Source organism: Enhydra lutris, unplaced genomic scaffold, assembly GCF_002288905.1.
Source record: "Enhydra lutris kenyoni isolate GAN:26980312 unplaced genomic scaffold, ASM228890v2 scaffoldscaffold9, whole genome shotgun sequence".
In the NCBI taxonomy this organism is placed as follows: domain Eukaryota; kingdom Metazoa; phylum Chordata; class Mammalia; order Carnivora; family Mustelidae; genus Enhydra; species Enhydra lutris.
This window is the reverse complement of record NW_019154093.1, coordinates 25,587,587-25,612,035: the sequence shown is the minus strand read 5'-3', so window position 1 is coordinate 25,612,035 and position 24,449 is coordinate 25,587,587. Positions and strand designations below refer to the sequence as shown.

The following is a 24,449-nucleotide window of genomic DNA, read 5'->3' as shown; positions in this document are numbered from 1 at the left end:
AACTCACTTCTCCCCTCCTTCTCCCAATGTCCTCCATGTTATTCCTTATGCTCCACAAGTAAGTGAAACTGTACGATATTTGACTCTCTCTGCTTGACTTATTTCACTCAGCATTATCTCCTCCAGTCCCATCCATGTTGATACAATAGTTGGGTATTCTTTCTTTCTGATGGAGGCATAATATTCCATTGTATATATGGACCATATCTTCTTAATCTATTCGCCTGTTGAAGGGCATCTTGGCTCTTTCCAGAGTTTGGTGACTGTGGCCACTGCTGCTATGAATATTGGGGTACAGATGGCCCTTTTTTTCTCTACATCTGTATCTTTGGGGTAAATACCCAGTAGTGCAATTGCAGGGTCATAGGGTAGCTCTATTTTTAATTTCTTAAGGAATCTCCACATTTTTCCAAGTGGGTGCACCAACTTGCATTCCCACCAACAATGTAAGAGGTTTCCCCTTTCTCCACATCCTCTTCAACACTTGTTGTTTACTGTCTTGTTAATTTTGGCCGTTCTAACTCGTGTAAGCTGGTATCTCCATGTGGTTTGAATCTGCCTGATGGCTAATGATGATGAACATTTTTTCATGTGTCTGTTAGTCATTTGTATGTCTTATTTGGAAAAGTGTTCGTGTCTTCTGCCCATTTTTTGATGTGATTATCTGTTTTGTGTGTGTTGAGTTTGAGGAGTTCTTTATAGATCTTGGATATCAGCCCTTTGTCTGTAGTGTCATTTGTGAATATCTTCTTCCATTCCATGGGTTGCCTCTTTGTTTTGTTGACTGTTTCCTTTGCTGTGCAGAAGCTTTTGATCTTGATGAAGTCCCAAAAGTTCATTTTTGCTTTTGTTTCTTTTGCCTTTGGAGACATGTCTTGAAAGATGTTGCTGTAGCCGATGTCCTTATACTATTTTGAGTTTATTTCTGTTTGTAGTATAAGAAAGTGGTCCAGTTTCATTCTTTTGCATGTAGTTATCTGGTTTTCCCAATACCATTTGTTAAATACACTTTTCCCCATTGCGTATTTTTGCTTTCTTGCCAAAGATTAATTGACCATATAATTGTGAGTTTATTTCTGGATTTTCTATTCTGTTCCATTGATCTGTGTCTATTCTGTGCCACTACCATACTGTTTTGATTTCTATAGCTTTGTAGTATATCTTGAAATCTGAGATTGTGAAGGCTCCAGTTTGTTCATCTTTTTAAAGATTGCTTTGCCTATTCAGGGTCCTTTATGGTTCCATACAAAGTTAAGGATTGTCTGTTCCAGTTCTGTGAAAAACGATATTGGTATTTTGATAGGAACTGCATTAAATTTCTAAATTTCTTTGGGTAGTATGGATACTTTAACTATATTGGTTATGCCAATCCATGAGCATGGGATATCCTTCCATTCATTTGTGTCATTTTCAATTTCTTTCATCAGTGTTTTGTAGATCTCAAATTGTAGGTCTTTCATCTCCTTGGTTAAGTTTATTCCTAGATTATTTTTTGTGCAATTATAAGTGGGATTCCTTTCTTTATTTCTCATTCTGCTGGTTCATTATTAGTGTATAGAGATGTAACAGATTTCTTTATATTGATTTTATGTTCTGCAACCTTACTGAATTCATTTATCTGTTCTAGTAGGTTTTTTGGTGGAGTCTTTTGGGTTTTCTGTATAGAGAATCAGATCACCTGCAAATAGTGCAAGTTTTGCTATTTACCAATTTGGATGCTTTTTATCCCTTTTTTCTTCTCTGATTGCCGTGGCTAGGATTGCCAGTACTATGTTGATTAAAAGTGGTGAGAATGGACATATATGCCTTATTTCTGATCCTAGGAGGAAAGCTCTCAGTTTTTCACTAGTGAGGATGATGTTAGTTGTGGGTTTTTTTCGGTTATGGCCTTTATTATGTTGAGGTATGTTCCCTCTAAACCAACTTTGTTGAGAGTTTTTATCATGCACGATGTTGTAGTTTGTCAAATTTTTTTTTCTGTATCTATTAAAATTATAATATGGTTCTTATTCTTTCTCTTGTTGATGTGACATATCATGTTGATTGATTTGTGAATATTGAACCACATTTGCATCCCAGGAACAAATCCCACTTGACCGTGGTGAGTGATTTTTTAAATATATTGTTGGATTTGGTTTGATACTGTTTTGTTGAGGATTTTTGTATCTATATTCATCAGAGATACTGGCCTGAGGTTCTCTTTTTTCAATGTGTCTTTATCTGGTTTTGGAATAAGGATAATGCTGTCCTCATAGAATTAATTTAGAAGCTTTCCTTCCTCTTCTATTTTTTGGAATAACTTGAGAAGAATGGGTATTAAATCTTCTTTGAAAGTTTGCTAGAATTTACCTGTGAAGTTTTCTGTTCCTGGGCTTTGTTTCTTGGGAATTTTTTGATTATTGATTCAATTTCATTGCTGGTAATCAGTCTGTTCAAATTTTCTATTTCTTCCTGATTCAGTTTTGGTAGGTTATATGTTTTCATAATATTCTCTTATAATCTGTTCCATTTCTGTGGTATCTTGTTATTTCGCCTCCCTTTTTTCTGATTTTGTTTGAGTCTTCTCTTTTTTGTGAGTCTAGCTGGAAGTTCTTATCAATTTCATTGATCTTTTCAAAGAAGCAGCTCCTGTTTTCATTGATCTGTTCTATTATTTTTAATTTCTATATTGTTTATTTCTGCTCTGATCTTACTATTTCTTTCTACTGGTTTGGGTTTTCTTTGTTCTTTTTCTAGCTTCTTCAGGTATAAGGTTGGGTCATTTGAGATTTTTGCTTCTTGAGGTAGACCTGTGTGGCTATAGACTTCCCTCTTAGAATACCTTTTGCTGCATCCCAAAGATTTGAAACCCTTGTGTTTCATTTTCATTTCTCTCCATATATCTCTTGATTTCCTCTTTAATTTCTTGGTTGACCCATTCATTGTTTAGTAGTATGTTATTTAACCTTCATGTATGCGTGTTCTTTTTAGATTTTTTTCTTATAGTTGGTTTCTAGTTTCATAGTGTCATGATCAGAAGACACATGGTATGACTGATTTTTTTTTTTAATTTATTGAGGCTTGTTTTGTGACCTAATATGTGACCTATTCCAGAGAATGTTCCTTGTACACTTGAAAAGAATTATGTTCTTTTTATATTATATTCTGCTGAATGTTCTTAGATCCATCTGATCCAATGTATCATTCAAAGCCACGGTGTCCTTGTTGATTCTGTTTAGATGATCTGTGCATTGATGTAAGTGGGATGTTAAAGTCCCCTACCACTATATTACTGTCAGTTACTTTCTTTACATTTGTTATTACCTTTTTCATGTATTTGGGTGCTCCCATGTTGGATGTATAAATATTTACAATTGTTATATCTTCTTGTTGAATCATTCTCTTGAGTATATAGTATCTTTTTTTGTCTCTTGTTACAGTCTTTTAAAGTCTATTTTTTGTGATAAAAGCATTGCTACCATGACTTTCTTTTCACTTCCATTTGCATGAAAAATGCCTTTCCATCCCTTTATGATCAATCTGCAGGTATCTTTAAGTTTAAAGTGTCTCTTGTTGGCAGCTATAGATGGGTCTTGCTTTTTTATCTATTCTGTCACCCTGTGTCTTTTGATTGGAGTGTTTAGTCCATTTATATTCAAAGTAATTTCTGATAGGTATATATTTATTAGCATTTTGTCACTTGCTCTGTGGTTGTTTTGTTAGTTTTTCTCTGTTCTTCTCTTGCTCTCTTGTCTCACAGTTTGCTGGTTTATTTAATGATAGATTTAGATTCCTTTCTCTTTATTCTTTGCATACCTATTATTGGTTTTTTATATATGGTTACCATTAGATTTATATATAACATCTTCTGCATATAAGTTAATGTTTGCTTAAGTTTGAACCCATTCTTTACTCCTCTTCTCCCCACATTTTAGGTATATGATGTCATACCTTACATCCTCTTATTTTGTGAAACCCTTGACTGATTTTTATAGATATTTTACTGCTTTTATGCTTCCTATTTTTCTTACTCCTACATAAAGTCTTTCCTTTCCACTCAAAGAATCTTCTTTAAACTTTCTTGTAAAATTGATTTCGTGGTCATGAATTTCTTTAACTTTTATTTGTCTGGGAAACTCTTCATCTCTCCTTCTATTCTGATTGATAGCCTTGCTGGATAGAGTATTCTTGATGGCAGGGTTTCGGGGGGTTTTGTTTTGTTGTTGTTGTTGTTTTCTTCCAGCACTTTGAAGATATCATCTCACTCTCCTCTGGCCTGCAAAATTTCTGCTGAAAAATCAGCTGATAGCCTTATGGAGTTTCACTTGTATGTAACTGTTTTCTTTTCTCTTACTGCTTTTAAAATTCTCTCATCACTACTTTTTGCCATTTTAATCAGTATGTGTTTTGGTGTGGACCTCCTAGGGTGATTTTGTTGGGAACTTGCTGTACCTCCTGGCTCTGAATGTGTTTCCTTCTCCAGATTCTGGAATTTTTCAGCTATCATTTCTTCAAATAAATTTTCAGCCCCCCTTTCTTTCTCTTGTCCTTCTGGGATCCCTATAAAGTGAATGTTAATGTATCTGATGGTGTCACTGAATTCCTTAAGTCTCTTTCCATTTTTGTTGTTGTTGGTGGTAGTGGTGGTCTCTCTCCTATTCAGCTTAATTCCTTTGCATTACTTTGTCCTCCAGGTCTCTAATCAGTTATTTCACTTACTCTAGTTAACCCTTTATTCTATCTAGTGTATTTTTTAAAAGATTTTATTTATTTGAGAGAGCGAGCATGAACCAGGGGAGGAGCAGAGATAGAATCTCAAGTAGGCTCTACTCTGAGCAGGGAGCTTGAAGTGGGGCTGGCTCTCACCACCCACGAGATCATGACTTGAGCCAAAACCAAGATTATGATGCTTAACCAACTGAGCCACCCAGGTGCCCCTCCATCTAGTGTATTTTTAACTTCAGTTATTGAGTTCTTCAGCTCTGATTTTTTTTTTTTTGTCTTGTTTGCTATCTCTTTGTAAAGGGTCTCACTGAGGTCTTCCACTCTTTTCTCTAGTCTAGTATCTTTATGACCATTACTTTAAATTCCCTACCATGCATATTACTTATCTCCATTTTGCTTAGGTCTGTTGCTATGATTTTGTCCTGTTCTTTCATTTTGAACAATTCCTCTGTCTCCTACATTGTCTAACTCTTTGTGTGTTTATGTGTTACAAAAGTCACCTACATCTCCTGTTTTTGAAAGTAGGAGCTTTATGAAGAAGTCCTATAGTGTCCTGCAGTGTAGTGTCCCCTGTTCACCAGAACCTGGTGCTTCTGGAATCTCTCCTATGTGTGTTGTGTGGCTCTTGCTGTTGTGGCTGAGCCACATTGGCCTTCAGTCATCCCAATGGCTCTCTAACCTGTTGCAGGCAGGGTTTGTTCCCTGTGTTACTAGTGGGCCAGTCTGGAACTGTCTTGGGTTTGAGATGACTCAGTCCAGGTATTTGCCAGAGGTGGAGTAGCACTGAATTGCAGGGCAGTTTCCTTGTGTTGTTCCCTAAGAAGCTTTCATTGGTGGATGGGGCCTATAGCCAGACCAGATGTCTGCTCCCAGGCCACTGCTGGAGCCACAGTCTGACCCATGTGTATGACTATCTCTCCCTCTCCTGGAACAGGATTCACCCTGCAGTGGTGCTGGCCCCTGCCGGGGCTGCTTGCACACTGCCAGGCTTCAGCCAAGTGCATATGGGAGGGGCATGTTCATAGGAGAAGACAAGGGTAGGTGCACTGCCAGCAAGGTCTCCCCCCTTGCACCATGGGAGGGGACCTGCAACCTCTAGGGTGAGGTAGGAGAGGTTGGAGGGGGTGGATCCCCAAAAGTGCATGGGGGCAGGTGAGTGGTGTTAGCAAGCTAGGTGGAGAGTGTTCACAGCACTGGTTCCCAGTGGTGTCAAGGCTAGGGGGCAGGGGAGGAAATGATGCCTGCCTGCTCCTTTGTTTCTGGAGGAGATTCTTATCCCTCCAGTGCCTGTTCAGATATTGATAAACAGCTCTCCCTCCTGCTTGCCCCAGGCATTTTTCAAACTGGTGCTTCTAGCCTGTATCTCCTTGGAGCTGTTTGTTTTGCTTTCTTTTTAAGGGCAAGGACTCCATTTACTCTAGTCCTTCTGGTTCTCCCAGATTGAGCCTGCTGATTTTTGAAGTTCCAGGTGTTAAGCCCCTGATTTTAAGAACTCATGAAATTTAGCCCCTCTCGTTTTTAAAGCCAAATATTGGGGTGTGGGTTCACCTTCCCTGGAGTGTCTGTTTCTTTCTTTTCCCCATGCCTACAGCATCCCTCCCTCGTGTGTACAGTCCTAAGGGTCTGTTTAGCTCCCTACAGTGACTCTGACCTTCCTACACTCTTCAGTATGGCTTTTTCTTTACGTTTAGCTGTGAAGTCTGTTCTGCCAGTCTTCAAATCATGTTCTGGGTTATTTACACTGATGTAGATGTTATCTAAGTTGTATCCATGGGACAAGGTGAGCTTAGGGTCTTCCTACTCTGCCATCTTCCCCAGCTCCTCCCTCTATCCTTTTCTGCTAGTGCTAAACACTAGATTTGTCTGATCTCAAGGTAATGGTTAATATTATTCATGTTTTAGAGGCAAAGACACTGAGGCTCAGGAGGGGAAATGTGATTATAAGCAGGTTGATCTCTTGCTTCTGGTTTCAAATTTGGATCACCACACATCAGGGGTCAGCAAACTATGATCTATGGGCCAAAAGAGTTGGCCACTTGTTTTTGTAAATACAGTCACAATAGCAGAGTTTAGTAGTTACCACAAAGATGATATATTGCAAAGCTTAAGATATATACAACCTGATCTTGACATGGATTATCCAAATATACTTCTAGGTGATATTTTAACTTTTTTTTTTAATAAAACCTTATTGTCCAAAAAGTACTGATGTTTCCATAAAAGTTTCAGTTAAATATTTACTTGCTCAAAATGTCTTTCTCCTTAGAGATGAAAATAAACTAAAAACTTGGAAACCCAAGTTTTTGATGGCAAAGGAAAAGAGAGAGAGAAAAGGTCCTGAAGAATCAGAAAGGTAGGAGCACAGGTATACTTAGATTACTGCTAATCTGCTGAAATTTATACCTCTCAGAGCTGTGTGACTTTAGGCAAGTCATTAAATTTGTCAAGTTCCTCATCTATAAAATGAGAATAATAGCACCTACAGCACATAGTTGAGAGGGTTAAAAGAGAAAAAAAAATGAAAATGTACAGTGCCACACACATTTCTCTTGTCATCATCCAGACTTTGGTAGATAGGGAGTAAGGAAAGATTTCAAGCCAACCATTATCAAATGATGAAAAAACTTTGTCTTCTTTTAGGCTGTATGAACTTTTCCCCTATAGATGGAACTTAAATAATACACCAATTGGAACTTAAACTTTGAGAAATACGATCATATAACAAGACTAATTTCCCTAAAACACAATTTTAGTTATGACTATATTAGTATTAGAATTTTAAAAAGAATGTTTTATCAACTCATGATCAAACCTTCATTCTTGTGATTCAAGTTTCCAGCTGGCTGTTGCGGGAGGTGCTGTTTTTACTGTCTCAGGTGGTTACTATGTGATCTGTGCTCTGGAGCACAGGGCACAGGATCTGGGATACTTTTAACAGTTGTCTTGGGGAAATCCTTGTTTAAACACCCATTGAACTGGGAACACTGTGTGGTCCGTCTGCTCTGGGAAACCTGTTTAGAAAAGTTGTAAAGGGGAAGCCCAAAAGAAAGCAGACTTCTGTCTATAACATATTTAAACACAGAGGATGGCACAGGATGGCCTTTCCCATAACCTTATTTTCTTTGGGCTTAGACTTGATGTAATTTACTCTCCCCAAGTTCAAAAGATGTAGACTACAAAAGCATCTCTCCACCTTAAACTTCATAATTTTATATAGCATACCAAAACAGAATTTCAAGAGAGAAAATATCCGTGAAATTTTTGACGCTTCTCCACAAAAAAAAAGTTTAGTATTTCAATGTACACATACGTCTTTCAGGAAACAATTTTCTAGTGCTTTTCTTTTCTTTTTTTTTAAGATTTTATTTATTTATTTGACAGAGATCACAAGTAGACAAAGAGGCAGGCAGAGAGAGTGAGAGGAGGAAGCAGGCTCCCCGCAGAGCAGAGAGCCCAATGTGGGGCTCGATCCCAGGACCCTGGGACCATGACCTGAGCCAAAGGCAGAGGCTTAATCCACTGAGCCACCCAGGTGCCCCTAGTGCTTTTTTTCTTATAACAAACTGATATTATAGTTTACTTTTACTTTCAACTGGATTAATTTTAAAATATGGTAAATTTTGAAATGTGATATTGGAGCTATCATATTCCTGTAGATTATCAATTTTGAGTGCTTTTTATTCCTTTTAAAAATTTTTTTTAAGATTTTATTTATTTATTTGATGGAGATCACAAGTAGGCAGAGAGGCAGGCAGAGAAGGGGGGTAAGCAGGCTCCCTGCAGAGCAGAAAGCCCAATGTGGGGCTCAATCCGAGGACCTGGGATCATCACCTGAGCCAAAGGCAGAGGCTTTAACCCACTGAGCTACCCAGGTGCCCCTTAAAATGGTTTCTGCCATAACTTGTTCCACCAGTAAGAAATGCATTCTATGTTAGTTCAACCCTTTTATAATCTTTTTATGAAACAAAAATGACAAATTTTCAGAGAAGTTGGAGAAGGATATCCCAGGTACAAAGGCATAGAAACGATAGCCCACTTTCTAAGATGTTCTAACATAGACGTGTGTGTGTGTGTGTGTGTGTGTGTGAGAGAGAGAGAGAGAGAGAGAGAGAAGCCTGAAAGGTAGATTGGGGCTAGCTTATAAAATGCCGTGTGTACCACGCTAAGGAATTTGACTTTATCTTGTGGGCACTAGAGACAAGGTTTTAAGCAAAAGCGTGACATCAATTACATTTTAGAAAGATGACTCTGGAGACAAGTATGCAGTAGGATTTGAGGAAGGAGAGGCAAGAGGAAGATGGTATCTCAGGTAAGAAGTGAAAATATGGCAGTGGCTATAATCTTGGGACAGAATGAAAAAGATGTAGGAGACACTTCTGCATAAAACTAACAGGACTTGCTTTTTTCCTTCTGTCAATATATTGAACTGCTACAAAAGCACCAACCCCCATGTGAAGAACAGGAGGGAGGAAAAGGGAGGATTAAGAGTGTAATCGGCCTCTGCTGTAGGGTTATCTATTGACTTTTATGTGCTGACAATTTTGCACTTATTTTGTGGTATCTTACTTTACTTTCTTAATCTGAATCTTCTCCAGAACCATTCAGCAAACAGAACAGTTCTCTTATTGAAGTACAAAGATTTATGATTTTTTGAACAAGCTAATTATACTTTGAATCCTGATTCAGAGGAGTTTTTTAACTTAAATTGCTTAACCAATTTTATTTTATCCCTAATTATCATCTTGGTATTAAAAAAACCCACAACATTTTTACTTTAAGATTTCATTTATTCATTTGAGAGAGAAAGAAAGCACGAGCGGGGTGGGTGGAGAGGTAGAAGAGAAGCAGACTCCCTGCTTCAGAGGGGGCCAGATGTGGGGCTTGATCCTGGGACACTGGAATCATGACCTGAGCTGAAGGCAGATGATTAACTGAGCCACCCAGGTGTCCACACAGCCTTTTTAATTACAGGAAAAAGCAATTGGTATTACTTACGCTGTTCAACTGTTCTGACACTCTACTGGAAATATGTGTTATGTACATAATCATCTACAAATACATATATACACACACACACACATATATGTGTATATATTTATATATGATTTTATATAAAAGTATATACATACAAAATTATACCTGAATTTATCCTGAAGTAGCATGAGTTTTCAGATTTGGGAACTTAAGAGTTTTATTATGGTACATTTAACCTGACCTGCATATTTCTTGCCACTCTATCTTCTAGAAATTTCTTCCGAACCAAGAAGCAAAACTTAGAAAAGATGAGAATGGAAAAAGAAGAAAAACATTTTAGAGAACAATTTGAGGTATGTTCTCCTCTGAAGGTAAAAGTTATAAACAGAAATTCCTAGCTTTTAATATTACTAAAGATCCTACAAGTGTTGCACCTCTGCCTCTGGGATAGATAGGACCAAAACTAAACAGCTGATAACGTTTTTTTCCTGATGCATTCTTATATTATCATGCCTTTATACCTGCTATCCCCTCTGTCTGGAAAAACCAAGTTATTCTTAAGGCTCTGTTCAACTGTCACCCACTCTTCTTGGGAAAGTAATTAAGCACATTTTATCTATTAAACACATATCTGTTCTAACACTGGTCTGTTTATAACACAGCCTGTGTATGTGTGTGTATTCTGAGCTAAACTCAAGTACTGTCTGAGTAAAGATTTTGTCTCATTCAAGTTTGCTCCTACCTCCCGACATATCTGGACACATAGAGTTCAGTGAGTGACTGACGAGATAAACAAATGAAACAAGTGAATGAAGGAAGCAGTATCTGAAGCTTCTTGACTTCTGTCATTATGAATCCATGGAGTATTTCCTCAATTCCAAGGTTCAAACAGTCCTTCCTTATAATTTCATATACTGTCATCATGAGAATTAAGAAACATATTGAATAGCTCCCAGGTCCCAGATACTGGATTGAGAGAGAGAATGTGGACATCCTGCTCACAGAATTTCTCCACGTCACTACTACTCCCCATTACGAAATGGGTCAAGATTAGGCTTAAAAAGCTCTTCATTTCATAACTTCTTGTCTTTCAGGTTTTATTTCCTGCTATTCTTCACCTTGCACTTCAGGCTTTGGCAACAAACTCTTCAGTTCTGTCCCTTCTATGAACATCCACTTCAGTCCTGTCCTGCTACTCCCTTCCTCCAGGCATTTACTTGGTCTGCTCCAACTATCTGGTGATACTCTTACTACTTTTCCCCATCTGACTAGCTTTCATTCACTTATCAACACTCATCAAGGCATCTCCTCTCCTCCAGGAAGACTGACCCACACTTGCTCATTAAGGAAATTCCTCTTCCTCTATATTCCTCTACATCTGAGCTTATCACAAGCATTAACATTATGGCAATTATGTGTTCACCAATTAAACTATGAGCTCTTGGAGGACAGGGTTATCTTATCTTTATATCCATGTGCAGAGCAGAATAAAATTACCTTTGTAAATGTCCAAAAATGTTTTTGGACTGAACAAAAAAGAATATACACAAATTCTTCATAATCATTAACCCACTGAGCCACCCAGGCGGCCCCCCCATAATCATTAATAACTCTTGCTTTGGACCAAAGCTGATTAGAGCTGTTATATCTAGAAGCCATGATATGAAATTATTTACTGCAACTGTGATATTATTAATTGAGAAACATTAGTGTAACAATTACTTGCTGAATTGACCTTACATTCCATTTAGTGCTTTTCTCATTCTGTGACTGTCTCATATCTCATGTGTATGATTCCATTCTTCCTTATTACCTGTGGTGACTTTTCCTTATATATCCTTAGAAAAACTATGCCACATTAGTAATTTTATTCAGCTCAAATCACAAAAGTTTAGTGCCTCATTTGTGCTAGGCATTAAGAGTACAAGGTTGAATAAAACTGTCTTCCATTTTCATTTTAAGATAATAGGTTTATTAAATACTGTAATAGGAGTATATACAAAGTGTAGTTAAACAGAAAATTATACATTGCTGTTGTTTAAGTCTTCATGAGAAGTGGTTTAAGAGGAAAAAAGTGTTTTGGGCAGAGAAAACCACATGAGCATTGGCCGGTAAGTATAAAAGGTAGCTGGTATATTCAGGACCATCACATAGCTTGATGTGACTTCATAATGGGACAGAAATGGGAGCATGGGAAATGACCATATGCCAAAGAACCTAAATGTCAAGGTGAGAAATGTGGATCTTATCATGAAAGCAATGAAGAATCTTTAGAATTTGACAAAAAGCAAAATGCCTGATTAATTTTCATTTTAAGAAATCACTGTATTCATAATGAACAATGGCCTGGAAAAGGGTAAGAAATCAATCAGTGAGGAAGCTATCACTTTGTTAGACAAAAGAAAAATCTATGGATCAGATCCCGTTTGGTATAGAATGATGTATTTTATCATTCAAACTCCACACACTTCTGAGAGTGGAAGAAGGCATACCTAATCCTAATCCTAAGTATATGTAGAGACACTAAATATAAGCAGACTGTCCTGAGCAGAGGGAGATGTCTGGCCACCCTAATTTGGTTAAGTACACATCTGTAAATATAAGCTTTGTGTTGTGGAACTTTTTCTGAGTCAACAGATATCAGCCCATTAGAAGGTGGTATACCTAGAGCTGTATAGGCTGGCTAGTTTATCATACAGAAGAAAACCTCCTTTAAGGTCATAAATTGAATTTCTCATCAGTTTTTTTCACAAATGCCTGTCTCTGACGCCAGGAGAGTGGGAATTGCCCCCTATACCTACTACTTTATATATAAGCCCACCCAGAGAGGAAGAGTAGAAAGAGGGCCACTTAGGAATGCTAGGTATGTAAGGACATTATACACTCTAAAGCGCTATACACAAGGAGGTTTTTTTCTTTCCCTCTTTTTTAAACTTCCCCATTCCTGAGTGGGGTGGTATCCTTATTACTGGAACACTTAACATCCATGGAAATTAATTTATACCCATGTTATAAATATCTCATCCACTGGAATTCATTCTAGTACAGCTAGATAAGTATGAAAACACTTTGAAAATATGTGCCAAATTAAATGTAATATTCTAGCATTTTACTACTATTTTCCTATTCCTTCTGAGGTTATTTAATACTTAGTATTTTGAGTTTGAGGTTACTATCTTACAGCCTCCATTAATTTTGTTAGAATAAAAACTGCACACACAGTCTGATTAGTAATTTCTGCTTTCAGTATGACAAAGAGATTACTGTCATCAACACAGCAGTGGCATGTTCCAGTAATTCAAGGAATGGAATATTCGATTTGCCAATAACCCCTGGAGAAGAACTACAAGTCATTGATACCACTGAAGAAAATCTAGTGATTTGTCGCAATTCCAAAGGCAAATGTAAGCTGCTGGCTTATCACCCATAAAATCTCTGTTTAAAAGAAAACTATCAAAGCATTCTTGCAGCATTCTGGCTATAACGTTCAGATTAGTAATGGTGATTTTTGTTTCTACAGATGGATATGTACTGATGGAACATCTAGATTTCAAGTAAGTGGTTTGCTTTTATACTACAAATCATGAATTCTAAAAAACTTAATACACTGTTGTGCACATTAGTCTCAAAGAAAGACTACTGAATTTATTTTAATTTAGGAAGTTTTAAGGATTACTTTGGAAGAGACTTTATTCTTGTCTCCTGAGTACATTATGACTTCTCTACAGAGTAGAATGATCAAACTGGGTAAGAAATCTGACACTCACTACTCCACTGGCCTCTATTTTTCTGTCTTCTCAGGCATCAAGGCTGGTCACCTTAGGAATATCAAGCTCCAGTGGCAGGGGCTGCCCTAGTAAGGACTTGTCTGAGAGCTCAGACCTGCCTCACCTCAGGTTCAGTTGGCATGTCAAATGGGCTGGGGGACCTGTGGAAACGGAGAAGAGAAAAACAAACCCTCCACATTCAGATGTTGGTTTTACTCCTAAATGATTATCTTTCAATGTCTATGTCAGTCTCTGTTTCACTGCTGACTCAAGAGAGTATGAAACACTGTGTGTTAGCATTTGAGCATCTATTTAATGAGCCATAGCCCAAGTTGGAAATCACGCCTTATGGCACCTAGGCAGCTATGCAGATGGTTAGTTTGCTTCTAATATTAGCACATGAATGTTTATAATTTCCAGAAGATATTGTGCATTTAAATTGGGTGCAATTTACTTCTGAGAAGTAAATAGTGTAACCAAGGTCTTTAAAATACTCAGATTTAAGGTATAATCTTAAAATGTAATTATGGCTCAGTCTATAAGTATCCTTCTCCTTAATCAAAAATATCAACGCTGTTCAATATTGGCTCCTTTTGGAACAGCATGCTAAATAGTAATTTATTCCTAAACGAAGAGCCTAAATATATTTAACACAATTTAAATACTATACATAAAGCTGTCAATTTAAAACATCCTGTCGTCCAAAGTGAGAAAAATAATTCTATGCCTGAACACCTATGAAAAAATGAGACGGAGCTGTAAATAACTGCCTAGCCAGGGGAGACATTCTACGGGGCATACAGCTGTCTTAAAAAATGTTGGCATTTTCAACACAAAAACTGGACAATTTTGCTCCGTTGTTTTTGTTTGTTGGTTTAAGATTTGTATATTTTAGAGAGAGAGCACAAGTGGGTGAGGGAGAAAGATCTCCAACAGACTCCACGCTCAGCATGGAGCCTGACACAGAGCTCTATCTCACAACCCTGAGATCACAATCTGAGCTGAAACTGAGTCAGATGCTTAACCAAGGAGCCATTCAGGCACCCCCTTTGCTCTGTTCTTTGCCTTCAAGGGATGGAATTAGTCCCATGACCTCATTCTTTATACTGTGAGACTTCTAAAAAATTTTTCTTAAATTCAATTAACATACAGTGTATTAGTTTCAGAGGCAGAGTTCACTGATTCATCAGTTGCATATAACACTCAGTGCTCCTTACAGCACACCCCCTCCTTAATGCTATCATCCCACCCACTCCCCTCCAGCAAGCCTCAGTTTGTTTTCTGTAGTTAACAGTCTCTTAGGATTTGCTGTGAGACTATTTTTAAAGTTTCTAGGTACTTTTATCTTCTTTTCATGTTCCAAATGGTACTCACCAATAAAAGCCAAGCAGCAGAAATATTCATAGAGGAAAGGGGAATATGGCAGAATACAAGAACTCTAGGCTCGTTTCATCCCACGAATACATCAACCTAAATACCCCAGAAATCCATCTGAAGACCAGTGGACAAATTCCACAATTAAAGGTAGAGAAGAGGCCACATCAAAGAAGGTAGAAAGTATGGAAACACAGCTTGGGAGAGAAATGGATCATGGCCTCTGTGGTGGGAAGGGAGTCACAGTTGTCTGTTGTCTAAAAATGCAAGATGAATTCCCAGAGCAAGTGGCTTGGAATGGAAGTGGGGCCAAATTCCAGCAGAGTTTAAAGCCTGGAGTTTTAAAGGTTAGTGTGCTTGGCTCTGAGAGAGCATGGAGGACACTGGGGCTGCTCTTAGAGAAAGGGCGAGACAGCTCAGGAACAATGTGGAAACAGCCATGTGAAGAGCACCTGGGGCACACAGTAGGGAGGTTAGTTGCTTAGCTCTAAGCATGTCTCAGGAGAGCATTCAGGGCCAGACCCCTCCAGGAACAAAGGAACTGACAGGGCGATTTCCCTCCCCCACCCCTCAGCATAAGAGCCATACTCACTACCTAACTTGCTTACACCAAGTCCCCCCCACCTACCCAAGCTTGGAAGAACTACTTTTCCTAGTCTGCTCGCCTCAGTAGGGTGGCAAGCCTCACCCCCCAGAAGACCAGCCCAAATCCCTGGCAACACCCCATCTCCCAACCTGGGAGTTTTGTGAGACCTCAGTTCCAGTGGCAACAGTGACAGGTCTCATTTCTAGTTAAAAACACCACATTCAGCCCAGGGCCACAGCCCACAAGAGGCAAAGAGAACCTCTGCAGACAACTGGCCTGAAGATAAACCAGCCAGAGTTCTGGAGACACTCCCAGAAGCGCCAGGCCCGGGGAACAGGGGATACTACACTGCAGTACACTATAGAACTTCTTCCTAAAGCTATTACCCTCAAGAACAGGAGATGTAACTGACTTTCTTAATAAAGAAACAGGCATAGAGACTTAGACAAAATGATTAGAAGAATTTGTCCCAAATAAAAGGACAAGCCATGGTTGGAAATCTAAGCAGAAGAGATACAAGTAACATGCCTGCTAGAGAATTTAAAGCAAAAATCATCGGGATACAGGACTTGAGAAAAGAGTGGAGGACATCAGTGAGATCCTTAACACAGAGATAAGGAATAACACAGAAGGGATAAAGGACTCAATAAATGAAATGAGAAATAGGCTTGGTGGAATGAACAGCAGGCTGGAGGAAGCAGAGGAATGTATTAATGACCTAGAAGACAGAGTCAGGGATAGTAATCAAGCTGACTACAAGAAAAAATATACAAAACAAGAACAGACTTAGGGAACTTAGTGATTCCATCAAACATAGTAACAGTCATATTATAGGAGTCACAGAAGAAAGAGAGAAAAGGAGGTAGAGAATTTGATGAAATAGCTGAAAACTTCCTTAATCTGGGGAAGGAAATAGGCACAGAGAACCACCAACAAAAGCAGATCTATATCAAGACATAATGTAATTAAAACTCTTAAAAGCAGCAAGACAAAAGACTTACATACAATGGAAACCCATGAGGCTACCAGTGGATTTTTTTCACAGAAACTTTGAATATATCATGCCATTCTCTTCTGGCTTGCAAAGTGCTGAATGGGAAAAATCTGTAGCCAACAATACTCTAACCAGCAAGGCTATCATTCAGAATAGAGGAGAGAGTTTCTCAAACACTAAAGGAGTTCATGACCACTAAATCAGCCCTGCAAGAAATATTAAAGGGGACTCTTTGAGCAGAAAGACTAAAATGACAATATGAAGGTAGGAAACACAAAAGCAGTAAAAAGCGGTAAAAATTTCTGTGAAAAACTGGTCAAGAAATTCACAAAATAGAAGGATGTACAACAGGACAACAAATACCTAAAACATGGGGAGGAAAGGGGTAAAGAATAGGTTCAAACTTTAAATGACCATCAACTTAATGTAGACCCCCTATGCAAATATTACATACAAAACTAATGGTTACCACAAATCAAAAACAATAAATATACAAAAAAAGAAAAGAAATCCAAATATATCACTAAAGAAAACCAGCAAATTCTGAAAGACAAGGATCAGAGAAATCTTCAGAACCAATGGCAAAACAAGTAATAAAATGGCAATACATATCTATCAATAGTTATTTTGAATGTAAGTGGACTAAACAAAAGGCACAGGATGACAGAATGAATAAAAAAAAAACACCCAAGACCCAGGGTGCCTGGGCAACTCAGCCCATTAAGCTGCTCACTCTTGATTTCAACTTGGGTCATGATCTCAGGGTCCTGGGACTGAGCCATATGTGGGGCTCCTCACTCAGCAGGGTGTCCACTTCAGGATTCTCTCTCCCTCTCTCCCCCCATCCAAATAAATAAATCTTAAAAAAAAAAGACCCATCTATATATTGCCTATAACAATTCATTTTAGACTTAAAGACACCTGCAGATACAAAGTGAAGGATGGAGAAACATCATGCAAGTTGATGTCAAAAGAAAGCCAGGGCAGTCATGCTTCTATCAGACAAAATAGACTAAAAAAAAAAAAAAAACCTATAACAGGAGACAAAGAAGGACACCACAAAATCATAAAGGGGACAAACCAATGAGAAGATACAATAATTGTAAATATTTATGCACCCAACACAGAATCGCCCAAATACATAAAACAGTGAGTAACAAACATAAACTAACCAATACAATAACAGTAAGGGACTTTTAACACCCCACTGACATCAGTGGACAAATCAACAGAAAATCAAGGAGACAATGGCTTTAAAGGACACCACAATAAGACAACAGAAAGAAATAAAAGGCATTCAAATCAGTAAGGAAGAAGTAAAACTTTCACTATTTGCAGACGACACAGTGCCATATATAGAAAACCCAAAAGAGTCCACCAAAAAAACTGCTAGAACTGATAAATTCAATAAAGTCACAGGATACAAATTCAATGTACAGAAATATGTAGCATTTCTATACACCAGTAATGAAGCAGAATGAGAAATTAACAATCCCATTTACAATTGCACCAAAAATAAGATACCTAGGAAGAAATCTAACCAAAGAGGTGAAAGATCTGTACTCTGAAAACTATGAAACACTCATCAAAGAAACTGAAGACAACATAAAGAAATGGAAAGACATCCCATGCTCATGGATTGGAGAAACAAATAATGTTGAAATGTCTATACTAACCAAATGTCTATACTACCCAAAATACTACACATTTAATACAAACCCTATCAAAATACCAACAGCATTTTCACAGAACTAAAACAATCCTAAAATTTGTATGGAACCACAAAAGATCCCAATTAGCCAAAGCAATCTTGAAAAAGCAAAGCAAAGCTGGAGACGTCACAATTCCATACTTCAAATTATATTACAAAGCTGTAGTATAACAAAACAGTAACAAAAACTGAAACCAAAACAGATACATAAATAGACAATGCAAAAGACTCCAGCAAAAGTTTGCTAGTACTGCTACATGAATTCAGAAAGTCACAGGATATAAAATCTATACACAGAGGCCAGTTGTATTTCTATACACTACCAATGATGCAAAAAAAGAGAAATCCAAGGAATCCATCCTATTTAACAACTGCACCAAAAAACCAAAGAGGTAAAGGAACTCTGAAAACTATAGAACACTTATGAATGAAATTGAGGAAGACACAAAGAAATGGAAAAACATTCCATGTTCATGGACTGGAAGAACAAATATTGTCAAAATGTCTATGCTACCCAAAGCAATCTACACATTCAATGCAATCCCTATCAAAATACCATGACCTTTTTTCACAAAGCTGAAACAAACAATCCTAAAATTTGTATGGAACCAGAAAAGACCCTGAGTAGCCAAAGGAATGTTGAAAAAGAAAACCAAAGCGGAGGCATCATAATTCTGGACTTCAAGCTGTATTACAAAGTTGTCATCATCAGGACAGTATTGTACTGGCACAAAAACAGACACATAGATCAATGGAACAGAAAATTGAGCCCAGAAATGGACCCTCAACTATATGGTCAACTAATCTTTGACAAAGAAGGAAAGAATATCCAATGGAAAAAAGTCTCTTCAACAAATAGTGCTGGGACAACTGGACAGCCAAATGCAAACAATGAAACTGGACGACTTTCCTATACCATACACAAAAATAAACTCAAAATGCATAAAAGACCTAAATGTGAGAAAGGAATCCATCAAAATCCTAGAGGAGAACACAGGCAGCAACCTCTTTGACCTCAGCCACAGCAACTTTTTGGTAGACATGTCTCCAAACGCAAGAGAAACAAAAGCAAAAATGAACAATTGGGACTCCATCGAGATAAAAAAGCTACACACATTCAGTGCAAAGAAAATAGTCAACAGAACTAAAAGGCAACCTATGGAATGGGAAAAGATATATGCAAATGTCTTATCAGATAAAGGGCTAGTATCCAGAAATCTATAAAGAACTTAACAACTTTTTGCCAACACCCCAAAACCCAAAAAAATCCAGTCAAGATATGAGCAGAAGGCCTAAACAGATATTTCTCCAAATAAGACATACAAATGGCCAATAGACATATGAAAAAATGCTCCATATTACCCAGCATCAGGGAAACAAAATCAAAATCACTATAGGAAAAAAAAAAAAAACAACAACACATACACACACACACAATGAGCTACCACCTCACATCAGTCAGAATGGCTAAAATGACTCAAGAAATGACAGATGTCAGCAAGGATGTGGAGAAAGGGGAACCCTCTTATACTGTTGATAGGAATGCAAACTGGTGCAGCCATTATGGAGGCTCCTCAGAAAGTTAAAAATAGAACTACCCTATGACCTAGCAATTGCACTACCAGGTATTTAACCAAAGGATACAAACATAGTGATCCGATAGGGCACATATAACTCAATGTTTGTAGCAGCAAAATCCACAACAGCCAACCTATGGAAAGAGCCCAGGCATCCATTGATGGATGAATGGATAAACATATGGTCTATATATACAATGGAACATTACTCAGCCATCAAGAATGAAATTTCATCAAAGAATGAAATCTTTCCATTTGCAACAATGTGGATGGAACCAGAGGGTATTATGCTAAGTGAAATAAGTCAGGCAGAGAAAGACAAATGCCAGATGACTTCATTCATGTGGAATTAAAAAAAAACAAAACAGATGAACACAGGGGAAGGGAAGGAAAAGTAAAATAAGATGAAAATAGAAAGGGAGGCAAACCATAAGAGATACTGAACTCTAGGAAACAAACTGAGGGTTGTTGGAAGGGAGGGGTGGTGCATGGGGAAAGGGATAATTGAGAGACAAGCATTAAGGAGGGCACTCAGTATGTTGTATGCAACTGAAGTTGTTGTATGCAACTGATGAGTCACTGAATTCTACCCCTAAAACTAATAATAGGTATATGTTAAATAAATTGAATTTTAATAAAGAATAAAAAAACAGACACATAGATCAGTGGAACAGAATAGAAAATCCAGAAATAAACCCAACAATTAGACAGTCAATTAATCTTCCACAAAGCAGGAAAAAAACATCCAACAGGAAAAAGACTGTCTCTTCAACAAATGGTGTTGGGACAGCAACGTGCAAAAGAAAGAAACTGGACCATCTTCTTACACTATACACAAAAATAAACTCAAAATGGATTAAAGACCTAAATGTGAGACCTGAAACCATAAAAATGCCAGAAGAGAGCACAGGCCGTACTTTCTCTGACACTGGCCATAGCAACTTTTTTCTAGATATGTTACTGGGGCAAGGGAAACAAAAGCAAAACTTAAACATTAGGACTACATCAAACTAAAAAGCTTCTCCAGAGTGAAGGAAACACTAAACAAAACCAAAAGGCAACCTACAGAATGGGAGAAGATATTTACAAATGACATACCTGATGAAGAGTTGATACCCAGGGGCACTTGGGTGCCTCAGTGGGTTAAGCCTCTGCCTTCAGCTCAGGTCATGATCTCAGGGTCCTGGGATAGAGTACCATATCAGGGGTCTCTGCTCAGCGGGGAGCCTGCTTCCCCTCCTCTCTCTGCCTCTCTACCTACTTGTGATCTCTCTCTCTTTGTCGAATAAATAAAATCTTAAAAAAAAAGTTGATATCTAGAATACTAAAGAACTAATAAAACTCACCCCCCCAAAACCAAAAACAAATAATCCAGTTAAAAAATGGGCAGAAGACATGAACAGACATTTCTCCAAAGAAGACATACAGATGGCCAACAGACTCATGACAGCATGTTCAACATTACTCATCATCAGGGAAATGCAAATCAGAACTACAATGAGATATCACTTCACACCTGTCAGAATAGCTAAAATCAACAACACAAGAAACAACAGGTGTTGGTAAGGACGTAGGGGAAAAGGAAGCCTCGTGCACTGTTGGTGGGAATGCAAACTGGTGCAGCCCTTGTGGAAAACCGTATGAAGGTTCTGCAAAAAGTTCAAAATAGGATTACCATATTACCCAGCAATCACACTACTGGATATTTACTCAAAGAAAACAAAAACATTCAATCAAAGGATACATGCACCCAATAGCCAAATTATGGAAGGAGCCCAAATGTCCATCATGTCCAATGAATGAATAAGGAAGTTGTGTGTGTGGGGGGGGGTGGATATTACTCAGCCAAAAAAAAAAAAATCTTGCCATCTGCAATGATGTATATAATGCTAGGGAGTATAATGCCAAGTGAACTAAAACCAAGAAAGACAAATACCATATGATTTCATTCAAATTCACTCAAATTTGAGAAACAAAACAAATGAGTGAAGGGGGAAAAAAGAGACAAACCAAGAAACAGACTTTCAACTAGAGAACAAACTCATGGTTACCAGCAGGGAAGTGGGTGGGGGGATGTGTGAAATAGGTGATGGGGATTAAGGAGTGTACTTGCCATGATGAGTACAGGGTGATTAAGAACTTAAAAAAAAAAAAAAGTATTCATAAAGTTCAGAGAGGAAAATAGGCAAAATTATAAATAACAGTGATAACAAACAAGATATGAATGAAATGCCTACAAGATTAAGATATGTTTTACAGATAAAATGACACTGAAATTTAGTCTTTATATGCAAGTATGTTCGCTGGACAAGGGGCACCCCCAGATGGAAAATCCATGCTGTGTCTGGTGGGTGATGGCAAAAGCTGTAATGGGGTAAAATTTGCAACTAGAATATGACAGAATTCATTTGGGCTTTTTCCTTAGAGTGAGGAGCCAAACAAAGATCTTAAGCAGGAAAGCAGTGTCCGATGTTTAGAGAGGAAGGAAGAAAAACTATCACAGCAACACAGGTGATAAACTGAAGAGACTAGTTATTTTTCCAATATTCTAGACAAAAAGCCTTAATTTAAGACAGCAGCAATAGAACTACCTAGTATAGGAGCCCCAATAGAAGTGGTAAAGAGACAGAATGTCAGGGCACCTGGATCGGTCAGTCAGTTAAGCATCTGCCTTCAACTCAGGTCATGATCCCAGGGTGCTGGGATCAAGTCCTGCATCGGGTTCCCTGCTCAGCAGGGAGCCTGCTTCTCCCTCTGTCCCCTCCCCCTCTGCTCCTGCTCTCACTCTCAAAAATAAATAAAATCTTTAGAAGTACAAGTGGAAGAGAGAATTAGGGAATGACTCAGATTTCCTTTTTGAGAGATAAGGCTGGTACGAAAGACTGGGAATATATTTCTGCTTGGACCTCCTCTGAATTAAATCTGCTACTCAGTGCAAGTGTAGCCCTCTCCCATGCTGCAAGAAAAGACCTGTTACAGTGTGCACTGTAGAAGATTGGGCTAAGTATGGCCTGTGGGCAAGGTGGTAAGTGAGAGGCTAAGCCGAGACCTTTCTTGTAACAATCCTGTCCAACAGAGTAAGAAACCATGAATCACTCTTGTCACCTCATCACATGGTCTCTTGTACTAATTTAATAGCTCAGCTCTAAGCCTCAATTTCCTCAGTAAAACAGGGCTAGTAACACTCAACTTGTCTACTTCACAGTGTTGTTATCAGGCTATAATATATAAACAAAATATAAACAAAAATGTCCTAAAATCCTTAGTATGTAATACCGTATAATTTTTTTAAAAAGATTTTATTTATTTACTTATTTGACAGAGAGAGATCACAAGTAGATGGAGAGGCAGGCAGAGAGAGACAGAGAGGGAAGCAGGCTCCCCACTGAGCAGAGAGCCCAATGCGGGACTCAATCCCAGGACCCTGAGATCATGACCTGAGCCGAAGGCAGTGGCTTAACCCACTGAGCCACCCAGGCACCCTGTAATACCATATAATTATTAATACCGGGTCTTTCTGTAGTTGGAAGATGTTAGAAACAAAAATATGGTTTTGACATTCAAATCTTAAGATTTGAAAGAAGGGCTGGGATATTATAGGAAAATTGAATGTTTTCTATGTTTTTAAAATATGAATCATTTGGTCTAATAGAAGCTAGTATCTAATTACTATTTATTGATATGGAAGGGTTTTTAGGAAGAATAACTGCTTCTATTGATTCTATCAATAATCAATGTGGTTATATGTCTATTTCACTGATGTCAGCCACATTTCTTTCATTCTTTAAATCATAGCATTCAAACTAAACTTCTAATGTACCAGGTTTTTAAATGTAAACACTGTAATGCCGCTGCTGCCCAAGCAGATGCCATCTGTCTCCTAGAAACCGTAACCTAGCATAATACTTAAAGATGGACTTTTTTTTTTTTTTTTAATTTGACAGAGAGAGATCACAAGCAGGCAGAGAGGCAGGCAGAGAGAGAGGAGGAAGCAGGCTTCCTGCTGAGCAGAGAGCCCAACAAGGGGCTCGATCCCAGGACCCCGAGACCATGACCCGAGCCAAAGGCAGAGGCTTTAACCCACTGAGCCACTCAGGCGCCCCAAAGATGGACTTTTTAATTTTGTATAAAATATATCTTTGTATATATTATATACAATAATTGTATAAGATATACAAAGATAAATGAATAACAACATTCAAAGGAACTTGATCCTAACAGAGGCTAACACTGGCACGCTCCAATTCATTTATAGGGCCAGGCCTCCAGCAACCTGTAAACGTGTACCAACAAAACCTTCCCTTCCTCCTCCTTTTTTAAAAAAGATTTTATTTATTTATTTGACAGAGAGAGACACAGTGAGAGAGGAAACACAAGCAGAGGGAGTTGGAGAGGGAGAAGCAGGCTTCCCGTGGAGCAGGGAGTCCAACACAGAAGTCGATTCCAGGACCACTGAATCATGACCTGAGCCTGAAGGCAGATGCTTAACAACTGAGCCACCCAGGCACCCTCCCTTCCCCCTTTTGAGTATCTCTGTGAAACACTTGGCTCTTCCAAGATGACATAGCATTCTCTTGACAAGGCCCTCTCCCGCACATCTTAAGAACATTTAAACACAGATTCTGGGGTACCTGCATGGCTCAGTCAGTTAAGCATCTGCCTTCATCTCAGGTCATGATCCCAGGACCCTGGGATTGAGGCCCACATGAGGCTCTCTGCTTAGCAGGGAGCCTGCTTCTCCCCCTCAGTTGCTCCCCCTGCT

The 24,449-nt window shown here is 38.4% G+C and overlaps 1 protein-coding gene across 1 annotated transcript in view; it reads left to right on the top strand.

The window, feature by feature from the left end:
• Positions 1 to 13,525, top strand: part of LOC111142828 (FYN binding protein 2) — a 96,612-nt gene extending 83,087 nt beyond the window's left edge. The window contains 5 exon segments of the mRNA XM_022496152.1: positions 6,971 to 7,069; positions 9,950 to 10,031; positions 12,926 to 13,082; positions 13,199 to 13,232; positions 13,480 to 13,525. Coding sequence (XP_022351860.1) covers positions 6,971 to 7,069; positions 9,950 to 10,031; positions 12,926 to 13,082; positions 13,199 to 13,232; positions 13,480 to 13,501 — 394 coding nt within the window. The 3' untranslated portion in view covers positions 13,502 to 13,525.
• Positions 13,526 to 24,449: the final 10,924 nt, after the last annotated feature.